The sequence below is a fragment of the Mugil cephalus genome, chromosome 1, assembly GCF_022458985.1.
Source record: "Mugil cephalus isolate CIBA_MC_2020 chromosome 1, CIBA_Mcephalus_1.1, whole genome shotgun sequence".
Lineage (NCBI taxonomy): Eukaryota > Metazoa > Chordata > Actinopteri > Mugiliformes > Mugilidae > Mugil > Mugil cephalus.
This window is the reverse complement of record NC_061770.1, coordinates 26,281,582-26,305,055: the sequence shown is the minus strand read 5'-3', so window position 1 is coordinate 26,305,055 and position 23,474 is coordinate 26,281,582. Positions and strand designations below refer to the sequence as shown.

The 23,474-nt window shown below is 40.7% G+C and overlaps 2 protein-coding genes across 2 annotated transcripts; one reads left to right on the top strand and one right to left on the bottom strand.

Annotated features, from left to right (window-relative positions):
* Positions 1-6,383: 6,383 nt before the first annotated feature.
* On the bottom strand, positions 6,384-10,196 carry LOC125020399 (putative C-type lectin domain family 20 member A). Its single transcript, XM_047605735.1, has 6 exons — positions 10,160-10,196; positions 9,745-9,938; positions 8,945-9,164; positions 8,482-8,826; positions 7,649-7,749; positions 6,384-6,491 (listed from the first exon to the last, which is right to left on the bottom strand). The coding sequence occupies exons 1-6, from the start codon at positions 10,194-10,196 to the stop codon at positions 6,384-6,386; spliced, it is 1,005 nt and encodes a 334-aa protein (XP_047461691.1).
* Positions 10,197-11,116: 920 nt separating this feature from the next.
* edem2 (ER degradation enhancer, mannosidase alpha-like 2) lies at positions 11,117-18,822 on the top strand. The gene is made up of 11 exons (XM_047586666.1): positions 11,117-11,407; positions 13,460-13,570; positions 13,811-13,850; positions 13,990-14,095; positions 14,521-14,646; positions 14,724-14,935; positions 15,323-15,464; positions 15,710-15,834; positions 15,922-16,066; positions 16,145-16,266; positions 16,820-18,822. The coding sequence occupies exons 1-11, from the start codon at positions 11,319-11,321 to the stop codon at positions 17,294-17,296; spliced, it is 1,695 nt and encodes a 564-aa protein (XP_047442622.1). The 5' UTR covers positions 11,117-11,318; the 3' UTR covers positions 17,297-18,822.
* Positions 18,823-23,474: the final 4,652 nt, after the last annotated feature.

Here is a 23,474-nt window from a genome sequence, read left to right as displayed (position 1 = left end):
TTCTTCTGAGAAACATGGTGTCTTGGTCTTGCTTCCCAGACCAGTTTCTTTCGCATGTCACTCATGACTCATGTCTGACATTTCTTGCATTCCCAAACATTAAACCAACATTACTCTGGTCTCATATGTCCACTAAACACTGTTCCATGTCTTCGACTGAGTGCAGAATGTTAATCAGCACAAAAGTCATGTTCCATGGTTAATTGAGTCATCTTCTGTCAGTTTCTTTGAACTGATGTCTCTCTGTACTCCTAGAATCATTTTCAGTCTTTGTCATGTTCATGAACATTCAGAAGAACTACTGTAGCCTAGCACATTAGAGCTATGGCAACACAATGCAACACTCATGTAGCATGCACTTGAATCCAATAAATTCGAAATAAATAGAAAAACACTGTCCACACATTACAACGCTCTGAGCGCCTAACTGAATTGAAGAATTCAGATAGTATTCCATTTCATCGGTTGTTCGTTTGGTTTCCTGTGAAGGTATCCATCGGGTGTTGGTCCACTCAATCACGGAGTTTTCACACTTCACTCATCACGGAATAGGTGATTTATCTGAATGGTTTCAGAATTTAATTCACTGTACAATTAATCCTTTATCAATGTTTGTTTGACCAACAATATAATGTCAATAGTGTACACCAACTAAGACGAAGTGATCACTGTAAACTTGTTACCAATAATACATCATTACATGAGCATGTTACATTTAGCTTACCCAACAGAGTGCTACACTGTAAAAAGAAAAGAAAGAAATGATAACATAATTAACTGTGATAGTGCATTTGATTCTGATTTAAAAGAACTAAATAGGCACCCCAAAACCAGCGAAGATATAGTGGTAGAAGAAAGATCAAAATAACATAAGTTGTAAACCCATTTTCTATGTACCTTTAACAGTATTTTGATGTGTTTCCAATGATGATTCAAATTATTTTGGTGTGTTGATATTAATCAAATATAATGGAAAGGAACATGTTTTACATCAAATCATAGTCTTAAACCAACTAATTACATTAACATTTGTGGAACATATAAGCTTATTATGGTATCAGCATTATTTCCATTTTAGGAATTTCATTGTTTAAAGTGAACAGGTTTTTAATTAAACATTAAACCATGTTAAAAAAGACAAATCTTGTGAAATTCAACTATAGACTGTATTTTAATTGGAAATTAACCATATTGTTTTAGAAATAATGCTAACTGATCGCAGCTTACACTGTAGCAAAGAATGTCATTTGTATACGGCCAGTCCTACCCATTGTCCGCATCTGAAAAGTTGCTTTGCTCATGTCTCATTTTGCAGTAATATTGGGTTCGTCGTGCTATTTTCAATATAAATGAAGTTTTTCACTGTCACTTCCAGAGCTCACTAAGAGCCAATCCAGCTTACCTCCAGAAGTACCATTCCTTCACCCCATGTTCTGACATTCTACAACTGGCCAGGTTCAGTGTGATGTGTCAACAGTACTCTGGCTCATCATGTCCTGTATTGTTGGGTTAAGACATGAACATTTGCCCCTGAACACAACAAATGAAGCTCTGTGCAGAACTATATCAATCATGGATCCAATATATTCATAAACAGCAGTTAAGACAGACTTCATACGTCTGTTAAACTCTACCTGTATTGTCAAGCAGATTGCGTTAAAGGAAACGTGACAATCTTCACATTCCATTTCCATCTGATATACATAGTACACATGGATCATACCACGCTGGTTGTTGTGGTTCAAGACACGCAATTATAAACATGGTCTCATTGCATTGGAAATCTTTGTCCGTCAATGACACACCACGTCAAGATCGACAAACCGTTCCAATACTCCTGAACAAACAAAATTACACAAAGTCTTATACATGTGCTATTCAAAGTATCAAGTGCTTGACAATCACAGTTTTAGTTCCTGAATCCTGAGCCTGACAGCCACATCTGTTTCCTAATGTTGTAAAACTCAATTCAAGTTAACATCCCAAACCATGAATGACTCGCAATGGTAGAACAAGGGCAACAATAGAGACATGAAATGGTCGGGTCTGTCGCAAGTGGGCTACATGTTAAGGACTTCCACAATGATCAATACCACCCAAAGTTCCCTGTCTGGTCCCTCGGGCTTATAAAATGTAAGACAGTTAATCTCCTGTTACCCTTTTTACCTTTTCTAACATCTATCACCAGTAATTTAGATCTCAAAAATTAATTGTTTCCAACTTTTTGTTAGTTAAATAAAACAAACAAAACAACAATTAACGTTAAAATACTTTAATCATGTTAAGAGATGTTAGACACTGCTGGTCAAACAAACTTAGCTAAAGAAAATAAATGGAGGGTTAACACAAGAAACTTAACTTACGTATTTGTATTCCCAATGTCCATTGTTGCTGTATTGCACGGCTCTTCAGACGTTCAACATCGATTCTGTCGTGTTATATATGCAGGTCAGTTATTTCGTCTGCAGTAACTCAGAGCTCAGTTCATTCTCAGTCAACAAGTGAAACACGTTCGCATTAGAGAGACAGCCACAAGCCTGTATATAAACATGTACAAACAAGAGTAAGTTCAAAAGACATCTTTCTGTAGTTCATAAAACGACTACGCATTACAATCACGTAATCTTCTTAAATCTCTCATGGTTAAAGTTAGGTTAGGTTAGGGTTCAGGTCAGTTTAGGTTGGTTAGGGTAGTAAACTGATATAAGCTTTGCCTGCTGCAGCTGAGATAACAGGACATTTCTGACATCGTTTTCTTATTGGTCTGTCACTGCAAACCTTCAGCAGTTTAAATGAAGCATGTGGTTACACATTAACACTCTGGTTCTGTTTATTTAGAGAAATCCCTGGCGCCTGCTTTTGTTTGTTTGGTGAGTCTCTTTATTTTCATCAGGACCAGCTGATGAACATGATTCTCCAAAGTAATAAGTATCACACACTTCATGTGCTCCTCTTGACTGTCACCTTATCGTGGTGGAGAGTTTGAGTGCCCATATGCCCTAGGACAACTGTCCGGTCATTTTGCCCTAGGGTCCCAAAGCAGATTGGTCCTCAGCAAGGGCAGAAAAGGGACGGTTCAAGACCATGAATGAGAAATCATATGAGCCTGTTACCGGATACCGGGCCACTGAAGCCATGCCTGTGGTTGGTTGGGCCAGCCTGGTCTGAGCATTTGTCCTATGGCCAGCCGCACCAACGTGATGGACTCGCCCTGAGTGGCCCACTCCTGCAAGTCAGAAGTCTCATTGGATGGAAGCCAGTGGGCCTTGGCAGTCTGATCCTGTATGAAATTGCTTTGGCCATGGAATTTATATATGGTCCCTTACTGTCATGAACTGCGAACCATCCACTCTTGCGGGGCGGTTCGCACAATGGGAACACTGGTTAGATAGCAACAGTAGACCCTGCACCTCCACATGCGAGATGAGTCTGTTTTATGGTTTGGCATCGGAATGCCTCCGGAACCATCATTAAATGTAGCATGCAACGTGGATCTCGTCCCCAGCTGGGGATTTATCTGGGACGCTGGGATTCCTCCAGAGGAGCTGGTGGAAGTGCCGGAAGGGCCGTCTGACCTCCACCTAAAACGACCCACCACATAGGTGATAAACGAGAAAAGAGATGAACACAGGAGGGGACCACCTGACAACAAAAAGGTGACATAAAATTGCACTTGACGACAAAACTGCCGCTGAATACTAGTATTGCACAAACAATGCCAATCTGATGACAGGTTTTGTCACACCAGTAGTGCCGCCAAATGGCAAGGTTCAAGATCTGACTATATCAGATACTCAAAATCTAAACAATGACAACAATAAAAATCACAATGCAAAGCTCATGGCCAATACACAGCAATCAATATACAAAGTCATTAGCCAAATAGACATTTCAGCACCACAGGCAGGTGGACAGCTCCACACATGTATTGCCAGTTATACATTATAGTTCAACAATATGCCAACTACATTATCAATTCCATTTAGATTAGAAATAAATTAGGCTCGGCCCTGCGATGGACTAGCGACCTGTCCAAAGTATACCCCGACTCTTGCCCTATGACAGCTGGGATAGGCCCCAGCAACCCCCGTGACCCTAGTTATCAGCAGTAGTAAAAGATGACATGAGATGAATTAGACTCACCAAGCTTCCAGTTAACCAAATTATCCTCTCCTGGTTGAATGACCTAGTTTTTTCTTTTTCCTCTTGAGAAATGATTAAATCCTCCAGTTAATGGGGTCCCAAAAAATTTATCTCCAACTTCTGCTCAAGTGTCAAAGTCCTCACAAATCTCACACTAGCCAGGTAGTCAACTCCATTCATTATGCAATAAATGAATGAAACCTCAATTTGCTACCAGTATGTAATGATATTACATTTGGTGACCTAGTAAAATTTGTGCCCTCCCCACCCATGCTAGCAATCAGTTAATGATAAGCACTCTGGGGCTGTGAACTTCAGGCCCCACTCCCAAACTGAGGTGTGCATTGTATGTTTTGAGTGTATTTATCTCTGCAGTGGGTCCAAGTCAACAAATGGGCTATTTCCTGAAGTTTCATGAATTAAGAATCCAATCCAGATCTGGAAAAATCATCAAAAACATCAACAACACACAAGGAGATCCAAACTCTGCCAATAAGAATTAATCGAAACTGCTTCGACTCCAGCTCAGTAGGAGTTTAGGGTTTGTAACCTAAAAAGAACCAGGTAGAAACAGGTTCTTGACTTCGATGGGGGTTGTTTAAAAGGAGGAGCAGGGATGGGAGAATACATCGAACTTGGGTCAGGGGAGAAATCAGATGTTCTCCTACAAAATACTGCTACTACTATAGTTATTATTGGTAGTAATAGTACTTACTATACTATTAGTCAATATATTATTATATAAGTATTATATGAGCTCAGTGATAAATAAACACATCATACATTCATGAATTATTATTTATTATTGTGAAATAGAATACAATTGACAATTACATTTATACAACCAAATTATGTATATAGTGATTACAACTGCAATAATATTAATATAGTAGCTTCAATTAGTAATTATGTTTTTTTTTTTAAAAGAAACAACAAAACAAACAAACATGTACAAAACAACTATTGTTTCTTACATTGTTCTGTCTTCGGATTCGTCCTCTGTATTGTAATTTCTGTATTGTGTTCTTGTTGTCTAAATAAATTAAAAAAATAAAAAAAAAAAAAAAAAAGAGGGAAGAAACAACTGGACTCCAGGCTCAGAAACCTGCTGTTGTGGTTCACATTTAGTGTCAGGTAATTTTCATTTACACCATATTTTTTGATGAAGTCAAACCTTAAGCTACTTCTTATGTAACATGATCACTCCTCGTCATTTTTTTAACGCTACAGTAGTATATGGCTAACGTTACTTCTCAGTAAAGCTCTTAGTGTTAGCATCTTTTATTTAGCTACATTTATCATAATGAAATGACCTAAAACTAACTGAAACTGAAGCTAATCGATTTTTCCAAATAAAGGGGTCCTGTAGTACAATGCTGCTGGAGCTGTATTGTATAAAATTCCTAAAGGTCATACTTCAGTATCAGTGTAGTATTTCTCAGCATCGAAATCAGGTCCATATAAATATCAGGAGAACTGGTTTCTGGCCACATGTAAATGTTCGTGGACAAATTGTTATTTGGTATTTCCTATGTATCATTTTCCAGTCCAATTGTCCTTAATTTAATCTGATAATCCACATTTTTCCCGGTCTTGCTCTATTTACTGACACATTTCACCTTATTTTTATAGGAGCAAGTGAAATCAATGCATACCCTCTATAAATAAGGTCAGTAACAAATCAAAAGCAATAAAGCAGTAGCTGGGATTAGAGACTGGATCAAGCAAACAAAGCAGCAGTGAGTGGAGAGCTGAGGGAAGTAGATCCATTTGAATGTTGTCCAGGAACCAGGAACCAGTAACCAGGAAGTCAGAAGTTGTCCAGGCCAATAAAAAAACAAATGAATTCACTGAACAAATGATTCGTTCAAACATCAAAATTCCAACACATGACCTAAATAAAGACTTTTACTGGTGCTGGTAGTCAAAATGGGACCATTTATAAGACGATAACTTGGTAACTTGGTAATTATTAACGTGGTTAATAATTGTGGGAACAATTACAACCTTGTGTCTGGAGAATGAAAAGTAGGCTAATGTGTTAAAGTCAGAATGTTTAGCTGAGCCGTCCATCTTGGTTCACATTTAATATCCATTAAACAAGCATTGAGTTTAAGTAACTGCAACGTTATAAGATATGAATTAAATTCATTTTAGAAATACAACAGCAGGATAGTTTCTAAAATACAAAAATCAAATCTTAACATTTAAAGATCATCTTTCATTGTTTTAAACTTCCTCTACTTTGTCCCCTCCTCTTCTTTGTGGAAGACCGTTCCATCCAACTGCTTCCTCCAGCTCAGTTTGACGTCTCCCTTCAGCCCCTGGTCCTTCAGCCTCTGTTTCATCTGAGACACAAAACGTTTTTACTTTCCTGAACGTGACAGAAACAGGACGACACTGCTCTCGACTAAATCTCTTGTTCAGCTACACAACAACATAACCAGTCAAAAGTTTGAAACTTCTCATTTAATCCAATGAGGAGGTGTGTCCAAACCTTTGACTGGTTGTGTACATCCTGCATTCTTTCCCCATCTGCAACATCTGCAGTGTCATTTTTAACATCACATTTATTGAAATCAATGTTGTGTCTCTGTGTATGATGTCATGCATCAGTCCATAAACTATATTTGAATGTAATACAACTGGCAAATATACACTTTCATGTAAACGTTTTGGCAGTTATCTACATTTCTGCGTAGAATGAGTTTCCAGTATCTGCTGTGAACTCCTTGTAACTAAATGTTTATGGCAACAACTGATCAGTGTCTACAGCAACTTGGAACAGAACAGAATGAGTTCAGTCCTGTGATGTTGGTGGTTTTCTCTCATCAACTGATGCTCCAACATTTCTACTGGATGAAGGTCAGGACTTTGACTTGTTCCTCAACATTCGTCTGGTTCTTCTGGAGAACCACTGGTGTTCTTGGGCTCCTTGTCTTCCTCCATGACCCAGTTTCTTTTCGCATTCAGCTCATGGACTCATGTCCTGACATTTTCACTGCAGAATACACAGTGAACCCCCCACTTCTGAAATCAAAATTTCGTCCTTGCTAGATTCCCAAACATTAAACCAAACTATTCTACTCTGGTCTCATCTGTCCACTAAACACTGTCCCAGTAGTCTTCTGACTTGTGTGCAGAATGTTTTAATCAGCACTAAAAAGTCATGTTCCATGGTTATTTTGACGTCATCTTCTGTCAGGTTTCTTTGATATCTGAGTGTCTTCCTACTGTTATTCTCACTATGAACTCGTTTTCAGTTACTTTTATGTCATGTTCATGGAACATTCAGAAAGAACTACTGTTAGCCTAGCAACATTAGAGCTATGGACAACCCACAATGCAACACTCCATGTAGCAATGCCACTTGATCCAATAAATTCGAAAATAAATCAGATAAAACACTGTCCCACACATTACAGCTGCTCTGAGCGCCTAACTGGAGAGTTGAAGAATTAAGAATAAAGTATTTGCATGTATCCTCATGTTGTTGTTGGTTTACCTGTTGCAACAGGTCTTCCATCACGGCCGGGTCACTCAGATCCACAGAGGAGGGTTTCACCAGCTTCACTTTCACCACGAGGAAGTGGGTGGGAGTTTTATCTGAAATGGGTTCAGAATAATAATTTCACTGTAGAATGAAGCCTTTAATGAACTTTATCAATGTGTTGAATTTGACCAAACAATATAATGTCAATATGTCGACACCAAACTAAGACGAAGGTGAACACTGTAAACATTGTACCAGATAAATTACATCATCTACATGAGCATGTTAGCATTTAGCTTACCCTAACAGAGTTGCTACACTGTAAAAATTAAAAAAGAAAGGAAAAAGTGTAATATAACATAATTAATTTTACATTTTTTTCTGTATTTTTAAAAAACAAAATAGTCAACCCCCACAACCCTAGCAAGGATAAGTGGTAGAAGATGAGATCTAAAATAACACTAAGTTGTAAACCCAATATCTAGTCCTTTAACAGTTTTTTGATGTTGTTTCAAAGATGATTCAAATTATTTTGTGTGTTGTATATTATATCAAATATAAATGAATAGGGAACATGTTTTACATAAAATCATGTCATTAAAACAAACTAATTACAGTACATTTGTGGAAATTTAAGCATTATTATTGGTATTACAGCAGTTATTTACCATATTTATAAGGAATTTCATTGTTTTAAAATGTGAACATGTTTTTAATTAAACTTTAAAACCAATGTAAAAAAAAAAGACAAAATCTTGTGAGAATTACAACTATAGACTGTATTTTAATTATGGAAAATAACCTTATTGTTATTGAAATCAATGGCTAACTGGATCACAGCTTACCACTGTAGCAAATGAATGGTCTCTTGTAATGACAGGGCCAGTCCTCCCATTGTCCAGCATCTGAAAAGTCTGCTGCTGCACATGTCTCATTTGTGAAGTAATTATTGGGTTCGTTCGTGCTATTTTTCCAATAGTTAAATGAGAAGTTATGTCCATCTGTCCACTTCCAGGAGTCTCTGAAGAGGCCGATCCAGACCTTAGTTCCAGAAGGTACCACTGCTGCTACCCTCTGGTTCTCTGTCATGTTTCTCACACTGGCCAGGTCAGTGTGATGTGTTCTACAGTAGCTCTGGGCCTCAGTCCATGTCATGGCATTGTTGGTTAAGACATATGACACATTTGGCCCTGAAGACAAACCAGAATGAAGCTCTGTGAAGAACTATATCATTCATGGATCCAGATATATTCATAAAACCAGGAGTTAAAGAGCATGACTTTCTTTACGTCCTGTTAGAACTCTTACCTGTGTTGTCAAAGCAGATTGCTTTGAAGGAAACGTGACAATCTTCATCATTCCATTTTCCATCTGTATACACATGTACACATTGTTCAATACCACGCAGGTTGTTTGGTTCAAGATCACGCCAATTTATAAACATGGTCTCATTGCATTTGTGGAAATCTTTGTCCGTCATCGACCACCTCCAGCTGTTCACGTCATCGTACAACCCGATCCATACTCGCTGAAAGAACAATCAATTACACAAAGTCTTTTACATGTGCTATCAAAAGTATTCAAAAGTGCTTGAACAAATCACAGTTTTAAGTTCCTGAATCCAGAGCCTGACAGTCCACATCTGACTTTCCTAATGTTGTAAAACTCAGATTTCAGAGTTAACATCCTCAACCATTTGAATGACTCGCAATGGTTAGAAAAGGGGCACAATATGAGACATTGAGATATGGTCTGGTCTGGTCTGGTCTAGGTGGGGGCTACATGTCTAAGTGACTTCCACATGAATCAATACCAGCTCCAAAAGTTTCCCTGTCTGGTTCCTCGGGGCTTATAAAATGATAAAAGACAGTTTAATCCTCCTGTTACCCTTTTTAACCTTTTCTAACACTTCTTATCACCAGCAATTTAAACCTCCAAAAATTTAAATTGTTTTCCAACTTTTTTTTGTTGTTTAAATAAAACAAACAAAACAACAATTAACATTAAAATACATTAATCATGTTTATAGAGATGTTAGACACTGGCTGGGGTCAAACTGAGCCTAAAGATAAATAATAGGAGGGTTAACACAAGAAGACTTAACTTACGTATTTGTATTCCTCAGAGTTGTCCATTTTGCTTGTATTTGCCGTGCTCTTCAGGACGTTCACGTCGTTCATGTCGTGTATATATGCCAGGTCAGTGTATTTCTCTCTGCAGTAACTCAGAGCTTCAGTCCAGTTCTTCCGTTCATAAACAAAGTGGAAACGACGTTCAGCATTAGAGGAGACAGCACACAGCCCTGTGGATAGAAACATGTGTACAAACAAGAGGTAAGGTTCAAAAAGAACAATCCTTTTCTTGTAGTTTTCACTAACACCGACTACAGCAGTTACAATCACAGTAACATTGTTTAAATCTCTCATGGGTTAAAGTTAGGGTTAGGGGTTAGGGCTCAGGGTCAGGGTTAAGGTTAGGGTTAGGGTTAGGGTTAGGGGTGGTAAATGATATTAAAGCTCTTGCCTGCTGCAGCTGAGATGAACAGAAGAAGTTTCTCCATCGTTGTCCCTGATTGTGTCTGTGACTGCAAGCGTTCAGCAGGTTAAATGAAGCATGTGGTTACACATTAACACTCTGGTTCTATCTATTCAAAGAAATGACCGGCTCCTGCTTTCCTTGCTTTGCTTGGTGAGCCTCTTTATTTCCATCAGGACCGGCTGATGAGGTTATCAGCAACACTTTGACTGTTGTTCATACATCTAAAATATCCATATTTACAAATGCTGTCACTGAGTTAAATGTAGAGTTGATGTTGAACTGTTCAACTGCATTGATTTGGAGACATGGTACGTATTTTGGAACAGTTCACCAATTCTATGAACCCTAGCCTCTACAATAGAAACACAGATGAATCAACACCTGTATCAGTTTTCAGAAACTAGAAACACTGAACACCAGAACCTTCATGACGACAAGCAGGACTGTTTTCACTGGTATTCCTGTTTACATAAGCAAATATGTAAATCAGACAGCTGGAAATGAAACTATTTGTGATTCTTTTAAACACAGACAGACTTTGTGTATATAAAACAGACATATGATTATTTCATATTTTGAAGTCGGAGCCATTTAATGATGATGGTGGAACAGCAACAGGACAAAAACTTGTACAAACAAACCACAGAGGCACCAGCTTATTCTTTAATCAGACTGTCGTTTAAATAGCAGTAAATGTTTAGACCTGTGTCATATCATCATGTTATCTTATTATTATTATCATTATTGATATTATTGTTAGTAATATAATATAATATAATATAATATAATATAATATAATATAATATAATATAATATAATCAGAGATATCAGAGACTCTTTCCCCGGAGTAATATGGCGGCCGCGCCTCCGTCCAATCAGACGCAACGTGAGATAACACGTCGGCGCACCGGTCCACGCATGCGCACATGGTCTACTTCCTGCTTCCTGACAGCTACCCAACATCAACAAGAGCAGTGGAGGCAGAGAACCACCTGTTCTCCCGAGTTTTCCTCCCTCCGTGGACTTTTATCTCGCTTTCTGTCTCCGCGTGTCACTCTGTCTGTCTCCGGGTGTCTCTCTGTGTCCCTCTGTCTGTCTCCGCGTGTCCCTCTGTCTGTCTCCGGGTGTCCGTCCCGGTGTCTCCATGCGCGGTCCCGTGTGTTTGGTGTTAATTTGGCTGCTGACCGATGCGGCGGCTCGTCAGTTCAGTGAGGAGGAGATGGCTGGAGTCAGGTAAACACTCACATGCTCAGCTATGATATAAAAGGGCAATCATTTAATTAAATATGAAAACCTCTACTGTTAATATGAATGCAAATGAACGACAATTAATACAAAAAAAAAAGATATAATGTAAAATACATGAACCTGATTCACTTTATTCTTCTTGGTAAAAAAGCTGGAGCTCTGTGGGGTTTCACAGGGATCACTGAGGTCTGTCCACAGTGTTCATCCCGGTCTCCTCTTTAAACCATGACAAATGTAGTCGTTTGCTTCATGTAATCGTCCTGTAGGAAGATTAATCCTCCCCTCAGTCTTGGTTGCCTTGGACAGATGTCGCCACACACGTCAAATAAAGCAGAAGCATCAATGTCGACCCAATAAAATGGCAAAGATATACATAAAAGATGTGAATATATGTCATTTTACTCAACAGAACTTCAGAAACAGTTTGCAGACTTTTCTCTTGCAGACTTTTCAATTAATTTCACTTCTGTTTTTATTTATGTGAATTCAGTGGAACTAAGGCCACGGTGGCATCTGTTAACAGCTTTATCCAAAAGGAAAGTCTCAGGCCCTATTTGCATTCACGGGATAAACAAGCTGTGTTTTACTCTTTACTATTTCCTGTCCACAGTCATGTCTCTGCTGCATGTCAGACAACATTTTACGCTTCCTATCGGCTTTAGCTACTTTGCAAATACGTAAAATAGTCTTTATTTTTAAAAATAAAACATGATGTGATGAGACTGTTGATCCCAGGGAAGAAATCACCAACGACCTGAGTGTTGAAACCAGCACCACCTTTACAGATGTTCATATTAATGCTTCTCCAGACCTCGACGGTTAAATAAAGTTTGATTGTTTGCTCCGATTGCTGCATGTATCAGAATCACTTTATTAATCCCAGGGAGAAATTACTTTTCGTACAGCAGCTCATAACAACGAGACAATTAGAATGAGAATACACACATCAACTTAAAAAATATATATATATATATAAGTAAAATGGGTTAATTTCTGGGTTGATAAAAGTCAATGAATGGTGGGAAAAACGGGGTTGTGCAGTGGCAGCATGGACGTCCTACCCAAAGGACGACAGCTGAAAATTAGCCAGCTGGCTAACACTGCTCTAGCTACCTTGTGGCAGCTAGCTGCTACCTGCTAGCTGACTGCTAGCCTGCTGGTCAGTTTTTCAGTTGGGCTGGGCTTCTAAATGCGCTGTGTATTAATGAAGGACGTCTATAGCCGGATTTCCACACAATGACCTACCTCCACACCGCCCACTTTAAAACGCTGTTTCCATTGCTAGAAGGTGGCGGAACGAGGCCAATGGGAAACTTTTCTGAGTACTTTCTAGTCCCTCCTCTGTGGTCGGTCCAAAGTAGGTGAATTTGGGCCAAAAACGTGACGTAGAATGCTGCTTACTACTGATTGGTCCGAAAACAAATCAGTGCCAGGTACAAAACCGGATGTTTTGGTTTTGACTGCGCACTTTCAACTTTCTGCTCTCGTGTCGGTACATTTTTAGTAAAGTAATGTTGTTCTGGACCAACCCGGGGGTGAGGGCTTTCCCGTCCTTCTTGGGAGAAGAGAGTTTACAGCGCCGGTGGGGAAGCTCGCCTTGAATCCATTACACCGTTGCCGCAGTCCTCCGCTAAGTTTTTATCTTTTATTACATTCATTGTGTTCTGCATAACTGTTGTTTTCTTTCGCTTGCTGGTTTCGGTCGCTCCTAAGCGATGGAAAAGGAACTTAAAAAAGCTGGGGCGGCGTGGAGGTAGAGCGTGTATGGAAACCCGGCTTATGTTACCAGAAATAGGGTTCAGGTAATGTGGTGGGACCAGAGGTCCCCAGATAAAACTGGTCCCATGCAAATGGCCCCAATCATAAGACTAGAGGGAGTGTCTGCCTCTTGAACCCAGACTAGGATCTGGTCTAACAGGAGAGGGTCCTGGTGGCTGGAGGCTCTACCTCCACTTCTGCTTGATTTAAACTCTAGTAACCAGAACTAAACCTGAACCTTGACTTAGACTGAGTTTTTTTTTTTTCCGTCTCTCTCAGGCAGCGCATCAAATCCATGTTCTACCACGCCTACAACAGTTACCTTGACAACGCCTTCCCCTATGACGAGCTCCGCCCTCTCACCTGTGACGGACAGGACACCTGGGGCAGGTGAGGCGACTCCGTCACTGCCTGTAAAATTGCTCCGTAATTAAGCTTCCAGTGACATTTAAGGACCTGCATCCTTAGTTGCAGCTTCAGTGTTTACATGTTTGAAGTCGTGGTGTCAAACAGTTAATTAATCAGATTAATCGAGGATTCAAGGATTTTTATTTGTCATTTAACAACCATACAGAAGCATGAGCTATGTGTATGTTTTCCGCTAATGTGCTAATACTCTGATCTCCACAGTTTCTCTCTGACTCTGATCGATGCCCTCGACACTCTGCTGGTAAGAGCCGAGAAACATTCCTGTAAAAAGCAGAATGAAGAAATATGTCGAAATGTGAATGAATAAACTTTGAAGCTGATCGTTAGGCCATAAAACCTGCTGGAGTTAAAGGAATTTACGTTGTAACGTATCTTTAAAGGTTCTGGGAAACAGGACGGAGTTTCAACGAGTGGCGTCGCTCCTCCAGGACACGATCGACTTCGACATCGATGTCAACGCCTCCGTGTTTGAAACCAACATCAGAGGTAAAGGATCCGTGTACGTCCTGGTGTTTTAGACTCCATAATACACAATACATAGATGATTAAATAAATAAAAGCTGATTGGATTTTCAATTTGAAAAACTCCCAAAAAAGTAAGTTTTTGTAAGTGAAGCAGAAGAAGCTGTTTCCATCAGTCACTGATTTCAAAACTTGACTCATGACTCTGGAACAATACTCACTACTTCCTGGTCCAGTGAGACCATGGAGGAGACTACTTCCTGCTTGAGTGAAGAACAAGGACTCAGCTCAGGAGAAAGAACATTAAGACTTAGATTAAGCTTCGACTACAGAATAAAAGAAATGTTTATGAACAGTTTTTCCAAAAAGAAAACTGCACAGACGCCTCAGGTTCAGGAGTCAGCCTGTTTTAATGTGTGTGTTGTGTTGTGTTGTGTGTCTGTGTGTAGTGGTGGGGGGTTTGCTGTCGGCCCACCTGTTGGCAGGGAGGGGGGGTCTGGAGCTGGAGCCCGGCTGGCCGTGTTCAGGACCCCTGCTGAGGATGGCCGAGGACGCCGCCAGGAAGCTGCTGCCAGGTACACGCACAAACCGAGAGTCGCTGAAGTTAAAGAGGTGGAATAAAATGCTAAAATCCTGGTAAATGCGCGTGCAGCGTTTGACACTCCCACCGGGATGCCGTACGGGACGGTGAACCTGCTGCACGGCGTCAGCCCCACGGAGACCCCTGTCACTTGCACCGCCGGCGTGGGAACCTTCATCCTGGAGTTTGCGACTCTGAGTCGACTCACCGGAGACCCGACTTTTGAGAACGCCGCCCGGGAAGCTCTGAGGGCCCTGTGGAAGACCAGATCCGACATCGGACTGGTAACTAGTCCGTCAACACACAACTACCACATGAATATATATTAACTGAGGCGATGCACATTAATCAGCAACTGGTGCATCAGTGTCAATGATGCTAAATTTGAGCCTTAGTCCCAAAGCAGCTACACAACGATCAGAGACAATTACAGAACCTGATACAGATAAACAGCGTCAAAACTAACCAAACAAGACACAGACGGACAATATCATGACAAAACATTTGACCCAGAACCCAGAGAGCATGCGTCTGATTAAAGAAACTATTAAGGCTACGTGAGGTTTATTTTATAGGTTTAATCACTAGATCACGTCTGATTTGAATAGTCACATGTCTGTGTTTGTGTCGTGACTAAGTATTAGAGCGTAAACCCTCGTCTGTGCGTCCAGGTGGGAAACCACATCGACATCGTGTCTAAGAAGTGGGTGGCTCAGGACGCCGGGATCGGAGCGGGAGTCGACTCGTACTTTGAGTATTTGGTGAAAGGAGCCATCCTGCTGCAGGACGAGGAGCTGCTCCACATGTTCCACGGTAACGTTCTCCACGTTCTCCACGTTCTCATAATATTGTCCGTTCTCCTCCTCCTCTGAGAGGCTGCAAAGAGTTCTGCCTCAACGTGACTCAGAACATCCTGAAAGTCGACAGAATCATCAGTCAATCAGATTCTGAACAGAGTGATGTTGTAAATGTGTTTTCTAATGAGTCCTTCTTCTTCTTCTTCTTCTTCTTCTTCTTCTTCTTCTCCTCCTCCTCCTCCTCCTCCTCCTCTTTCTCAGCGTACGACCGATCCATCCAGAACTACACCCGCTTTGATGACTGGTACCTGTGGGTGCAGATGCACAAGGGGACCGTGTCCATGCCGGTCTTCCAGAGTCTGGAGGCCTTCTGGCCCGGCCTGCAGGTACGACCGCACCTGGACCGACACAAACACAAACACAAACACACACTACACAGGAGTGACTCATGTTTAGGGTTTGTGTGTGTTCAGTCTCTGCTGGGCGACCTGGACAGCGCAGTGAGGACTTTCCAGAACTATTACTCAGTGTGGAGACAGTTCGGAGGTCTGCCCGAGTTCTACAGCATCCCGCAGGGCTACACGGTGGATAAGAGAGAGGGCTACCCCCTGAGACCAGGTCAGGACCCTCACTAGGACCTGAGAGCCAGCTGAGATCCGATAATGACCCCCCCCTCTGTCCTTTCCCTGGTTTCAGAGTTAATAGAAAGCGCCATGTACCTGTTCAGGGCCACGGGAGACCACACCTACCTGCAGCTGGGCCTGGACGCTCTGGAGTCCATCGAGAAGATCGCCAGGACGCCGTGTGGATACGCCAGCGTAGGAACAAACACAAACTAAAGAACCAGAGAATAACATTTTACATCAAGATTCGACATCTCTTTACTGAAACCTGCAGGAAAATAACACACACACATATAAATGTATGAGATAAGAGAAAAGTAAGAACAGAATGAGGAGGAAAAAACCCAAAATGTTAATGAGTGGAAAGATCTGAGAGACGTGGAGTTGAATTAGCTTTTAACCTAATTAAATCTGAGAAGATGTGGACTTCATTTTTTAACATAATTAGTTTAGTTTATTTATAACATGGGAAAAGCAAAACAAAGGAATCACACATGGATGGACATGATGAACATAAATAACAAAATGAAAAATAAAGTAAAACTGGAATATTTTATATTGTACATACCTGAAGATAAATAACAGTAAATAACACACATTATATATAATATACACACACAACTAAATAAAATAACCTATTCAAAATAACAAAAGAGATAAATAAAAAAGTCTCTACATATTTTCTTGTAACTGTTTAATGTGTGAATATTCTGATGATGTTTCTGTTTATTTAAATCTTATTCTGAAGGTCAAAGACCTGCGAGATCATCAGCTGGACAACCGCATGGAGTCCTTCTTCCTGGCCGAGACCATCAAGTACCTCTACCTGCTGTTTGACCCCGCCCACTTCCTGCACGGGGGCGGGGCGGAGGGGGACGGGGTCTGGGAGGAGGGGGGTGAGGGCGGGCAGTGCGTGCTGGGGGCGGGGGGGTTCATCTTCAACACCGAGGCTCATCCTCTGGACCCGGCCGCTCTCTACTGCTGCAGCCGCCACCGCCAGGACCGCCAGGAGCTCCGGGACGTCCTGCTGGGACTGACGCGGGAGAAGACGCGGCGGGGGGCGGCTCACAAACGAGACGACGCCCCCCCCCACCGCCACGGCCAATCAGAGAGCATCGCTCTGAAGCCAGGGGAGAAGAGTAAGACGCCGCCCCCGCTCTCCTGCCCCGTCCAGCCCTTCAGCTCCAGACTCTCCATCCTGGGACAAGTCTTCACCGACACCTGAGAGACGCCTTCGTCCACCTGTAGGGGACACGGAGCTCTGAGGACTCTGCTGGAACTATATTTATATTTATTGATGAACTCATGTTTGACTGGATCCAAACTTTCATTCACATTAAAATCTTCCTGGAGCATTTTTAAAAGTTTCCATTTGAACAGTTCGTGTGAAACAGCAGCTCTAGTTGTTGCTGGATGAAGGGGTGGAGGTGGTAACCACGGTAACCGTTACTAAACCACCATCAGGGTGAGGGACAGAAACATGGAGACGAGGAGACACCTTTATCGTCTCCTAAGACTCTAGACGAGGAGGAGGAGGAGGAGGAGTTGGTGCTACTTCGTGTTGTTGTTGCTTTTACATTTGCTTCTTCTTCATCCTTTTATTTCTTGTCTTTTTTCCTCTTACTCCTCTTTCATCTTTATTTCTTCTTCTCCTCTTTTTTATTCTGCATCTTCTCCTTTCATCTTCTCATGCTACATAGCAATGCTAAGCTAACAGTCACCAAGGCTACATGCTACATATCAATGCTAAATAGAAGGCTGTATTGCAGGGCTATTCAACTAAAAATTCAGTTGGGCCGCATTTTAAAACCTCAAAGTTCAGCTGGGCCGAACTTTTTCAGTGGCTCATAAGTAGCAGTTAATTTTAAACCAACACAAATGAATGTAATAAAGCAAAAAAAGACTTTTGTATTTATTGTTCCCTTTTAATGTTGTCACATCTGACACAAGCATCAAAAAGTACAAAAACAAGAGATTTTTGAAAAAAACAAAACAAACCAAAAGACAAAAACTATTTGGTCATGTCTGACCCATCTCAAAGCGCATATAAAAACTCCAACAAAAAAACAGCTATTATTGCACAGACCTATTATAGTAGTATAATATATATATTATATTATATATTATGATATATGGAATAGGCCTGCTGTATATTTATTTATCTGTAGTGCCACCATCAGACCACTGGAGGGAGACAAAGGACCATGTTTTAAATTGAGGTCCAGTCACGTGGTTCAGAGTTGATGTAGAATCATGTGAATAGAATCTAAAGGAGACAAAGAGGAGCTGCTCTAGTTTCAGATGACACCCAGCATGAGTTTCAAAATATTCAAATCACTAACAAAGAAGCACTTTTTGAGGGGAACATTCACATCGTTGTCGTTGTTTTAAACTCTGATCTGTTAGAGACTCTGTTGTTTTAATCACTGGAAACTTTCAGACGTGTTATTCCTGGACCAACTTAATGCAATTTTAAAATTAGGTCCAGAAATGAATGGCGTATTGACCGAGCTGCTCTATTCTTAGATAAGAAATGTGGTTTTCAAGTTTCAAGCAAACACAACAACAATAAAGATTTTATTTTATTTTTTTTTATTTTTTTATTTTTTTCTGGGCTTGAGATCTGTTGGATCGTAATAAAAAAAAGCAAAAGTAGAAAAGATGAGCAGAAAAGTGTGGGGAGATAAAAGAGGAAGAAGAGTTTGGAATGAAAAGAAGAAGGTAAAGCATGAGGAAGGAAACAGTTGTGAAATGAAATCGAAGAATCAAGGCAGAAGAAAAACATCTTCAGACTTTATAAACTACTGTGTTTATAGAAGCTTAAATACTTTTAAATACTTACTGACACAACAAGATTTAATAGAAGTTTTAAATACTTCCAATGTTCAAAAAACTAGGTTAAGAGAAATGTCCTGTTTAAAAGTGTTCAGAGCAAATGGCTTCAAGTGTCGAAGTAAAAGACCTGATTCTACATAAACCGGCCCATTAATATAATATTATCTGTTAATATCAGAAGATTCAACACTCAACATTTAAAATCCCTTCACTGATCCTCACAGGGAGTCACGAGACAAGAAAAACATGAACATAAAGGCTTAAGTATAAGAATAAGGAAAAGAATGAGATGGAAGTAAAATCTACAAAAATACAGGAAATAAAACATTGAACTAAAGTGTCTCGTGTGCAGTCAACCAAGACAAAGAGTCACAAGTTAAATGTATGATTAGAAAACATTTCTGCAAAGTTTTTCTTTTGTTTCTAACCTGGAATAAATTAATTTCAGATCCTAGAATAAATTACTTGAGGAATTGTGTGGAGACTAAATGTATTAAAAGTCATTGTTGAAACTTTTAATTCTCTTGTGACTTTTTTTCTTAAACTAAACTAATCATTTATTTTATTTGTTTTAATATAATCCTATTCCTGAGGGTGGGTGTAGTTCGTGGGTTTGACCGCTGGAGGCACTGGTGAGTTCTTTTTTTCTTTTTTCTTTTTTCTTTTTATTATTTGGTTCCAGATGATTCACGTGTTTACAAGAAAACAAAAGAAGCGGATTGAAGTGGGAATCAGAACCTAATGTGTTCAGTAGAAATCCCCTCCTCTATCATTCAGGGTGGGACTCACCCCTCCTCCCTCCTCCCTCCCCTCCTTCCTCCCCCCTCCACCTCCCTCCTGACCTCTTCTCAGTCCTCTTATCTTTCCTTTTGACTTCTTTTCTCCGACCTCCTCTCTATCTTTTCCTCCTCTCATCATCATCATCCCCTTTTATGACATATTCCTTATACCTTATTATATTTCCTTTCCTTCTCCCCGGCATATTCTCTCCTCTCCTCCTTTTCTTTTTTCCATTCCCTCCCCTTCCCCTTCCATCCCTCTTCTTCTCCTCCCCTCCTCTCTTGTCTTCTTATCTGCTTTTCTTCACTTTTCTTATTTCCCCTCATTCTCTCCATCTTTCCCTCTGTAGTTCTTGCCTCTTAAAATCCTCCCTCCTTCCTCTCAGGGTGTGTTTCTGGATCCGTCTCCATTCATGACTCCATCATGACGAACCGCTCTGAGTGGATACTTGAATTTATTCCAAGCGACATCAGAAAATATTCAAACATCATCATCTTTTCATTTCTCCCTCTCTCCCTTTCTTCCTCTCTCTGCTGTCACTCCACTGCTCCGTCGCTCCGTTTTATTCCTCTTTAAATCCTGACGGTTTATGTTCCCCAGTAAATGAATGCGAGCCACAGGCCGGTGCCGGTGAGAGGGAGTGAACGGTCCACGGTTTGATCTTCAGGGGTGGGCAGAGCCTCAGACAAACAGAGCTGGAGCTGGTCAGTCATCCAGGTCCTAGTTTATCCAAAACACCAAAACATCCTGGGTGGTAAAACATCTCCTAAAAACCACAGTTCAGTAAAGAACGGACACACCCAACGTTAACCGATCATCCAGTAGAGGTCCACTCCACTTCCCACATACTTTCTGCTTTAAACTGTATTTTTATTGTTTTTTACTAACTTTGACCGATGTCTTCACTCATGAGGGACCCGTCCAGAGGTCTGCACCTCATTGGTCCAGGCCTCAACCTCCAGGTCTGAGCCATGAAGCCTATGTCCAAGTGCAAAAAAACTGCAGTTCATCTAGTGGCCACTAGAGGCTCCAGAAAAGGGAGTAAATCCCCATAGACCCCCATGTTAAAAGCCCAACTTTACAGCATTATTAAGCATGTTTGCAGACTGGAACAACAAATGGTTTTGGTCTCAATAGTTAATGTCATTATTCATGACGACTGTGCGGGGTTTATTTTTCATGAAGGTTTAAAGTTCTGCATAATTGAGGGCGTTCCCGCTTTGGGTGACAGGTGGCAGAGCATTGGGTGGGCGGGGCTTAAAAGTCGGGCTTCTTTTTCAATGTTCTGAATCCAATGGGTGACGTCACAGTGGGTGAATCCTTACAGTCAATGGTTTGGACGTCACTGGAAGTATGGAAGCCTCCAGGGTCCAACCTCTCATCATTGCAGTTTTTGTTGTTTGTTTTGTTTTTTTTTGAAAAAATTAAAAATAAAAATAAAATAAATAATAAAAATAAATTCCTCCTTTTTAGGACAAACTCAAATTAAACTGAACGCTCTTGATGAACATGTTGGAGCTCATTCATGGTCTCGGTCTCTTTTTAAAGACAAGACTCTGAAGTTTCCATCACTACAGTCAGAACCTCTCTAAGTGGTTTAGTTCTGGACGAATCAAAGATGGAACACAGTTAAAAAATAACAGGTTGTTGTGTTGGTTGAATCCTAGAATGACTTTTATCAATGAAACCAGAAGAAAATGACATATTGCATCATGCAGCATTTACTCAAACACGACTGACAGCGTCCAGAGCCCTGATTGGTTCAGATGCTGCTGCCGTCCCATAAACCACCCAGAGGAATGATATACGATAAAAAGGGCAAATATCCGATAGTTTAGTATTTGTGACTCCATGTTTATTCCTTAAGCTAATACAGAACAGAATCTAATACAGAATAGAACAGCTTTGATTTTAAATGGACTCTCCAACTATGTTAGTTTTTAGTGCATATGATAGTTTGGGTCAAAATACGATAATTATAAAGTGAAGTATAAAGTTTCCTCATTTCCCATGAGGCACCACTGCTACAATGACCAACATCAGGGCACAACCAACCTACATGGTCATGGCTCTGAAGCAACAGTGGATGGTGATGGCACTGCTAAGCTAACGTGATGAAGTATCTGATTCATTTTCAAACTGTTGCTGTTTAAACTGAAACTTTCCTGCAGATAATCGATATTTCAGCCTCACGTTGACTTGATCCTGTTTTTATTGGTTCATAACTCTCCGTTATAATAGTGACAATAATAGTAGTAATAAGAGAGAAGCATGTGGTGATGTCATGGTCTCAGCTGCAGGGCTGAGGTCAGTGGAGGATTTACTGACACTCACCAGCATGATGTCCAGCTCCTTCACTTCAGTTCAAAGATGAATGTGAAGCCACAGACGTCTACTAGGAGTTTGTAGCTTTTCCTCTCCAAACATTAATAAAGCTGTGTTCAGGATCAAATAAATGACCGGTTTTAAACCTTGAGACTGGTGCTGGACCACGTTTATGGCTCATTCAATGAATTCTTCGTCGGCTTCATCTCATCTGAACGTTTCAAGCAGAAATATATGAACAACATGTTGATCTGGAGCCAGTTTACACACAGACCCTCAGTCACTAAACTCTAAACTAACTGAGTCCTTCATCAGGAACAACAACCAACACTCTGGAAACCTCTTCACTTCTTTGACGTTACTGTTTTTCCTCCTTTTTATTTTATTGTTTATTATTATTATTATTACTACTACTGGTATTATTACTACTACTGCTACTACTTCAAGTTCCCAGTCCAACACAAAGACAAGGATCAGTGTCGAAAACTAGAAACATTATGAACATGTGAGTCTATGAAGTAAATCGTTCATGTAACCAAAGTAAATTCTATTAACCTCTCATCGTTCCATCATTCCAACCTTTTTACAAAAAAAGACTGAAGTTTCTATGTCTACAGTCAGAATCAACCTCAGTGGTTTTGTTGTTGTGGAGGAAAAAATAACAGGTTGTTGTGTTGGTTGAATCCTAGAATGACTTTATCAATGAAACCAGAAGATAATGACATATTTTACTCAAACACAGCTGGAGTCCAGAGCTCTGATTGGTTCAGATAACGTTAGAGAGTTAAACCCAAACCAGAACCATAAAACAACCAGACCAGCAGCCCCTCTGAGACCAGGCCTTGAACCCATCTGGACCAGGCGGTGGAACCCGTTCCCAGGGTCTCTGGTTTCTGGGCGACGCTGGTGAAGCTTTGACATCGTCTCTAAGGAGGGGTCCACTTCCCGTATCCATGACATCATCACCGAGCATGTGCAGCTCAGACAAGTCCAGGAACAGACGATGATGATGATGATGATGATGATGATGATGATGATGATGATGATGATGAAGATGATGATGGGACGCTCCACTGAACCTCTGCTCTCTCTGCTCAGCTGTTGCATAATGTTGCATGTGTGAGAGATTTGGCTGCAGGTTGCTGCACTAATCATAAACTGACGGACGAGGAGGGTCCACGCCCAACAATCACAAAGGCTCATCTGTTAGCCGTTAGCAGCCAGTCAATGGTTACAGAGTCACATGGGCTGGGTTCAACACACACAACCACATAGCATTCACATGATGTATGGATCTGTGGGAGTCCGCTCGGTCTGGAGAACTGTGTGAGAGCGAGCGAGAACGCTTTCAGAAACATTATGGTTGATTTAAATTGTTCACACTGTAAAAAAACGAAGCTAGGAAGTTTTAAAATGAGGGATTTATTACTGAAAATAAGTCAGAGATCTGCCACTAGAAGAGG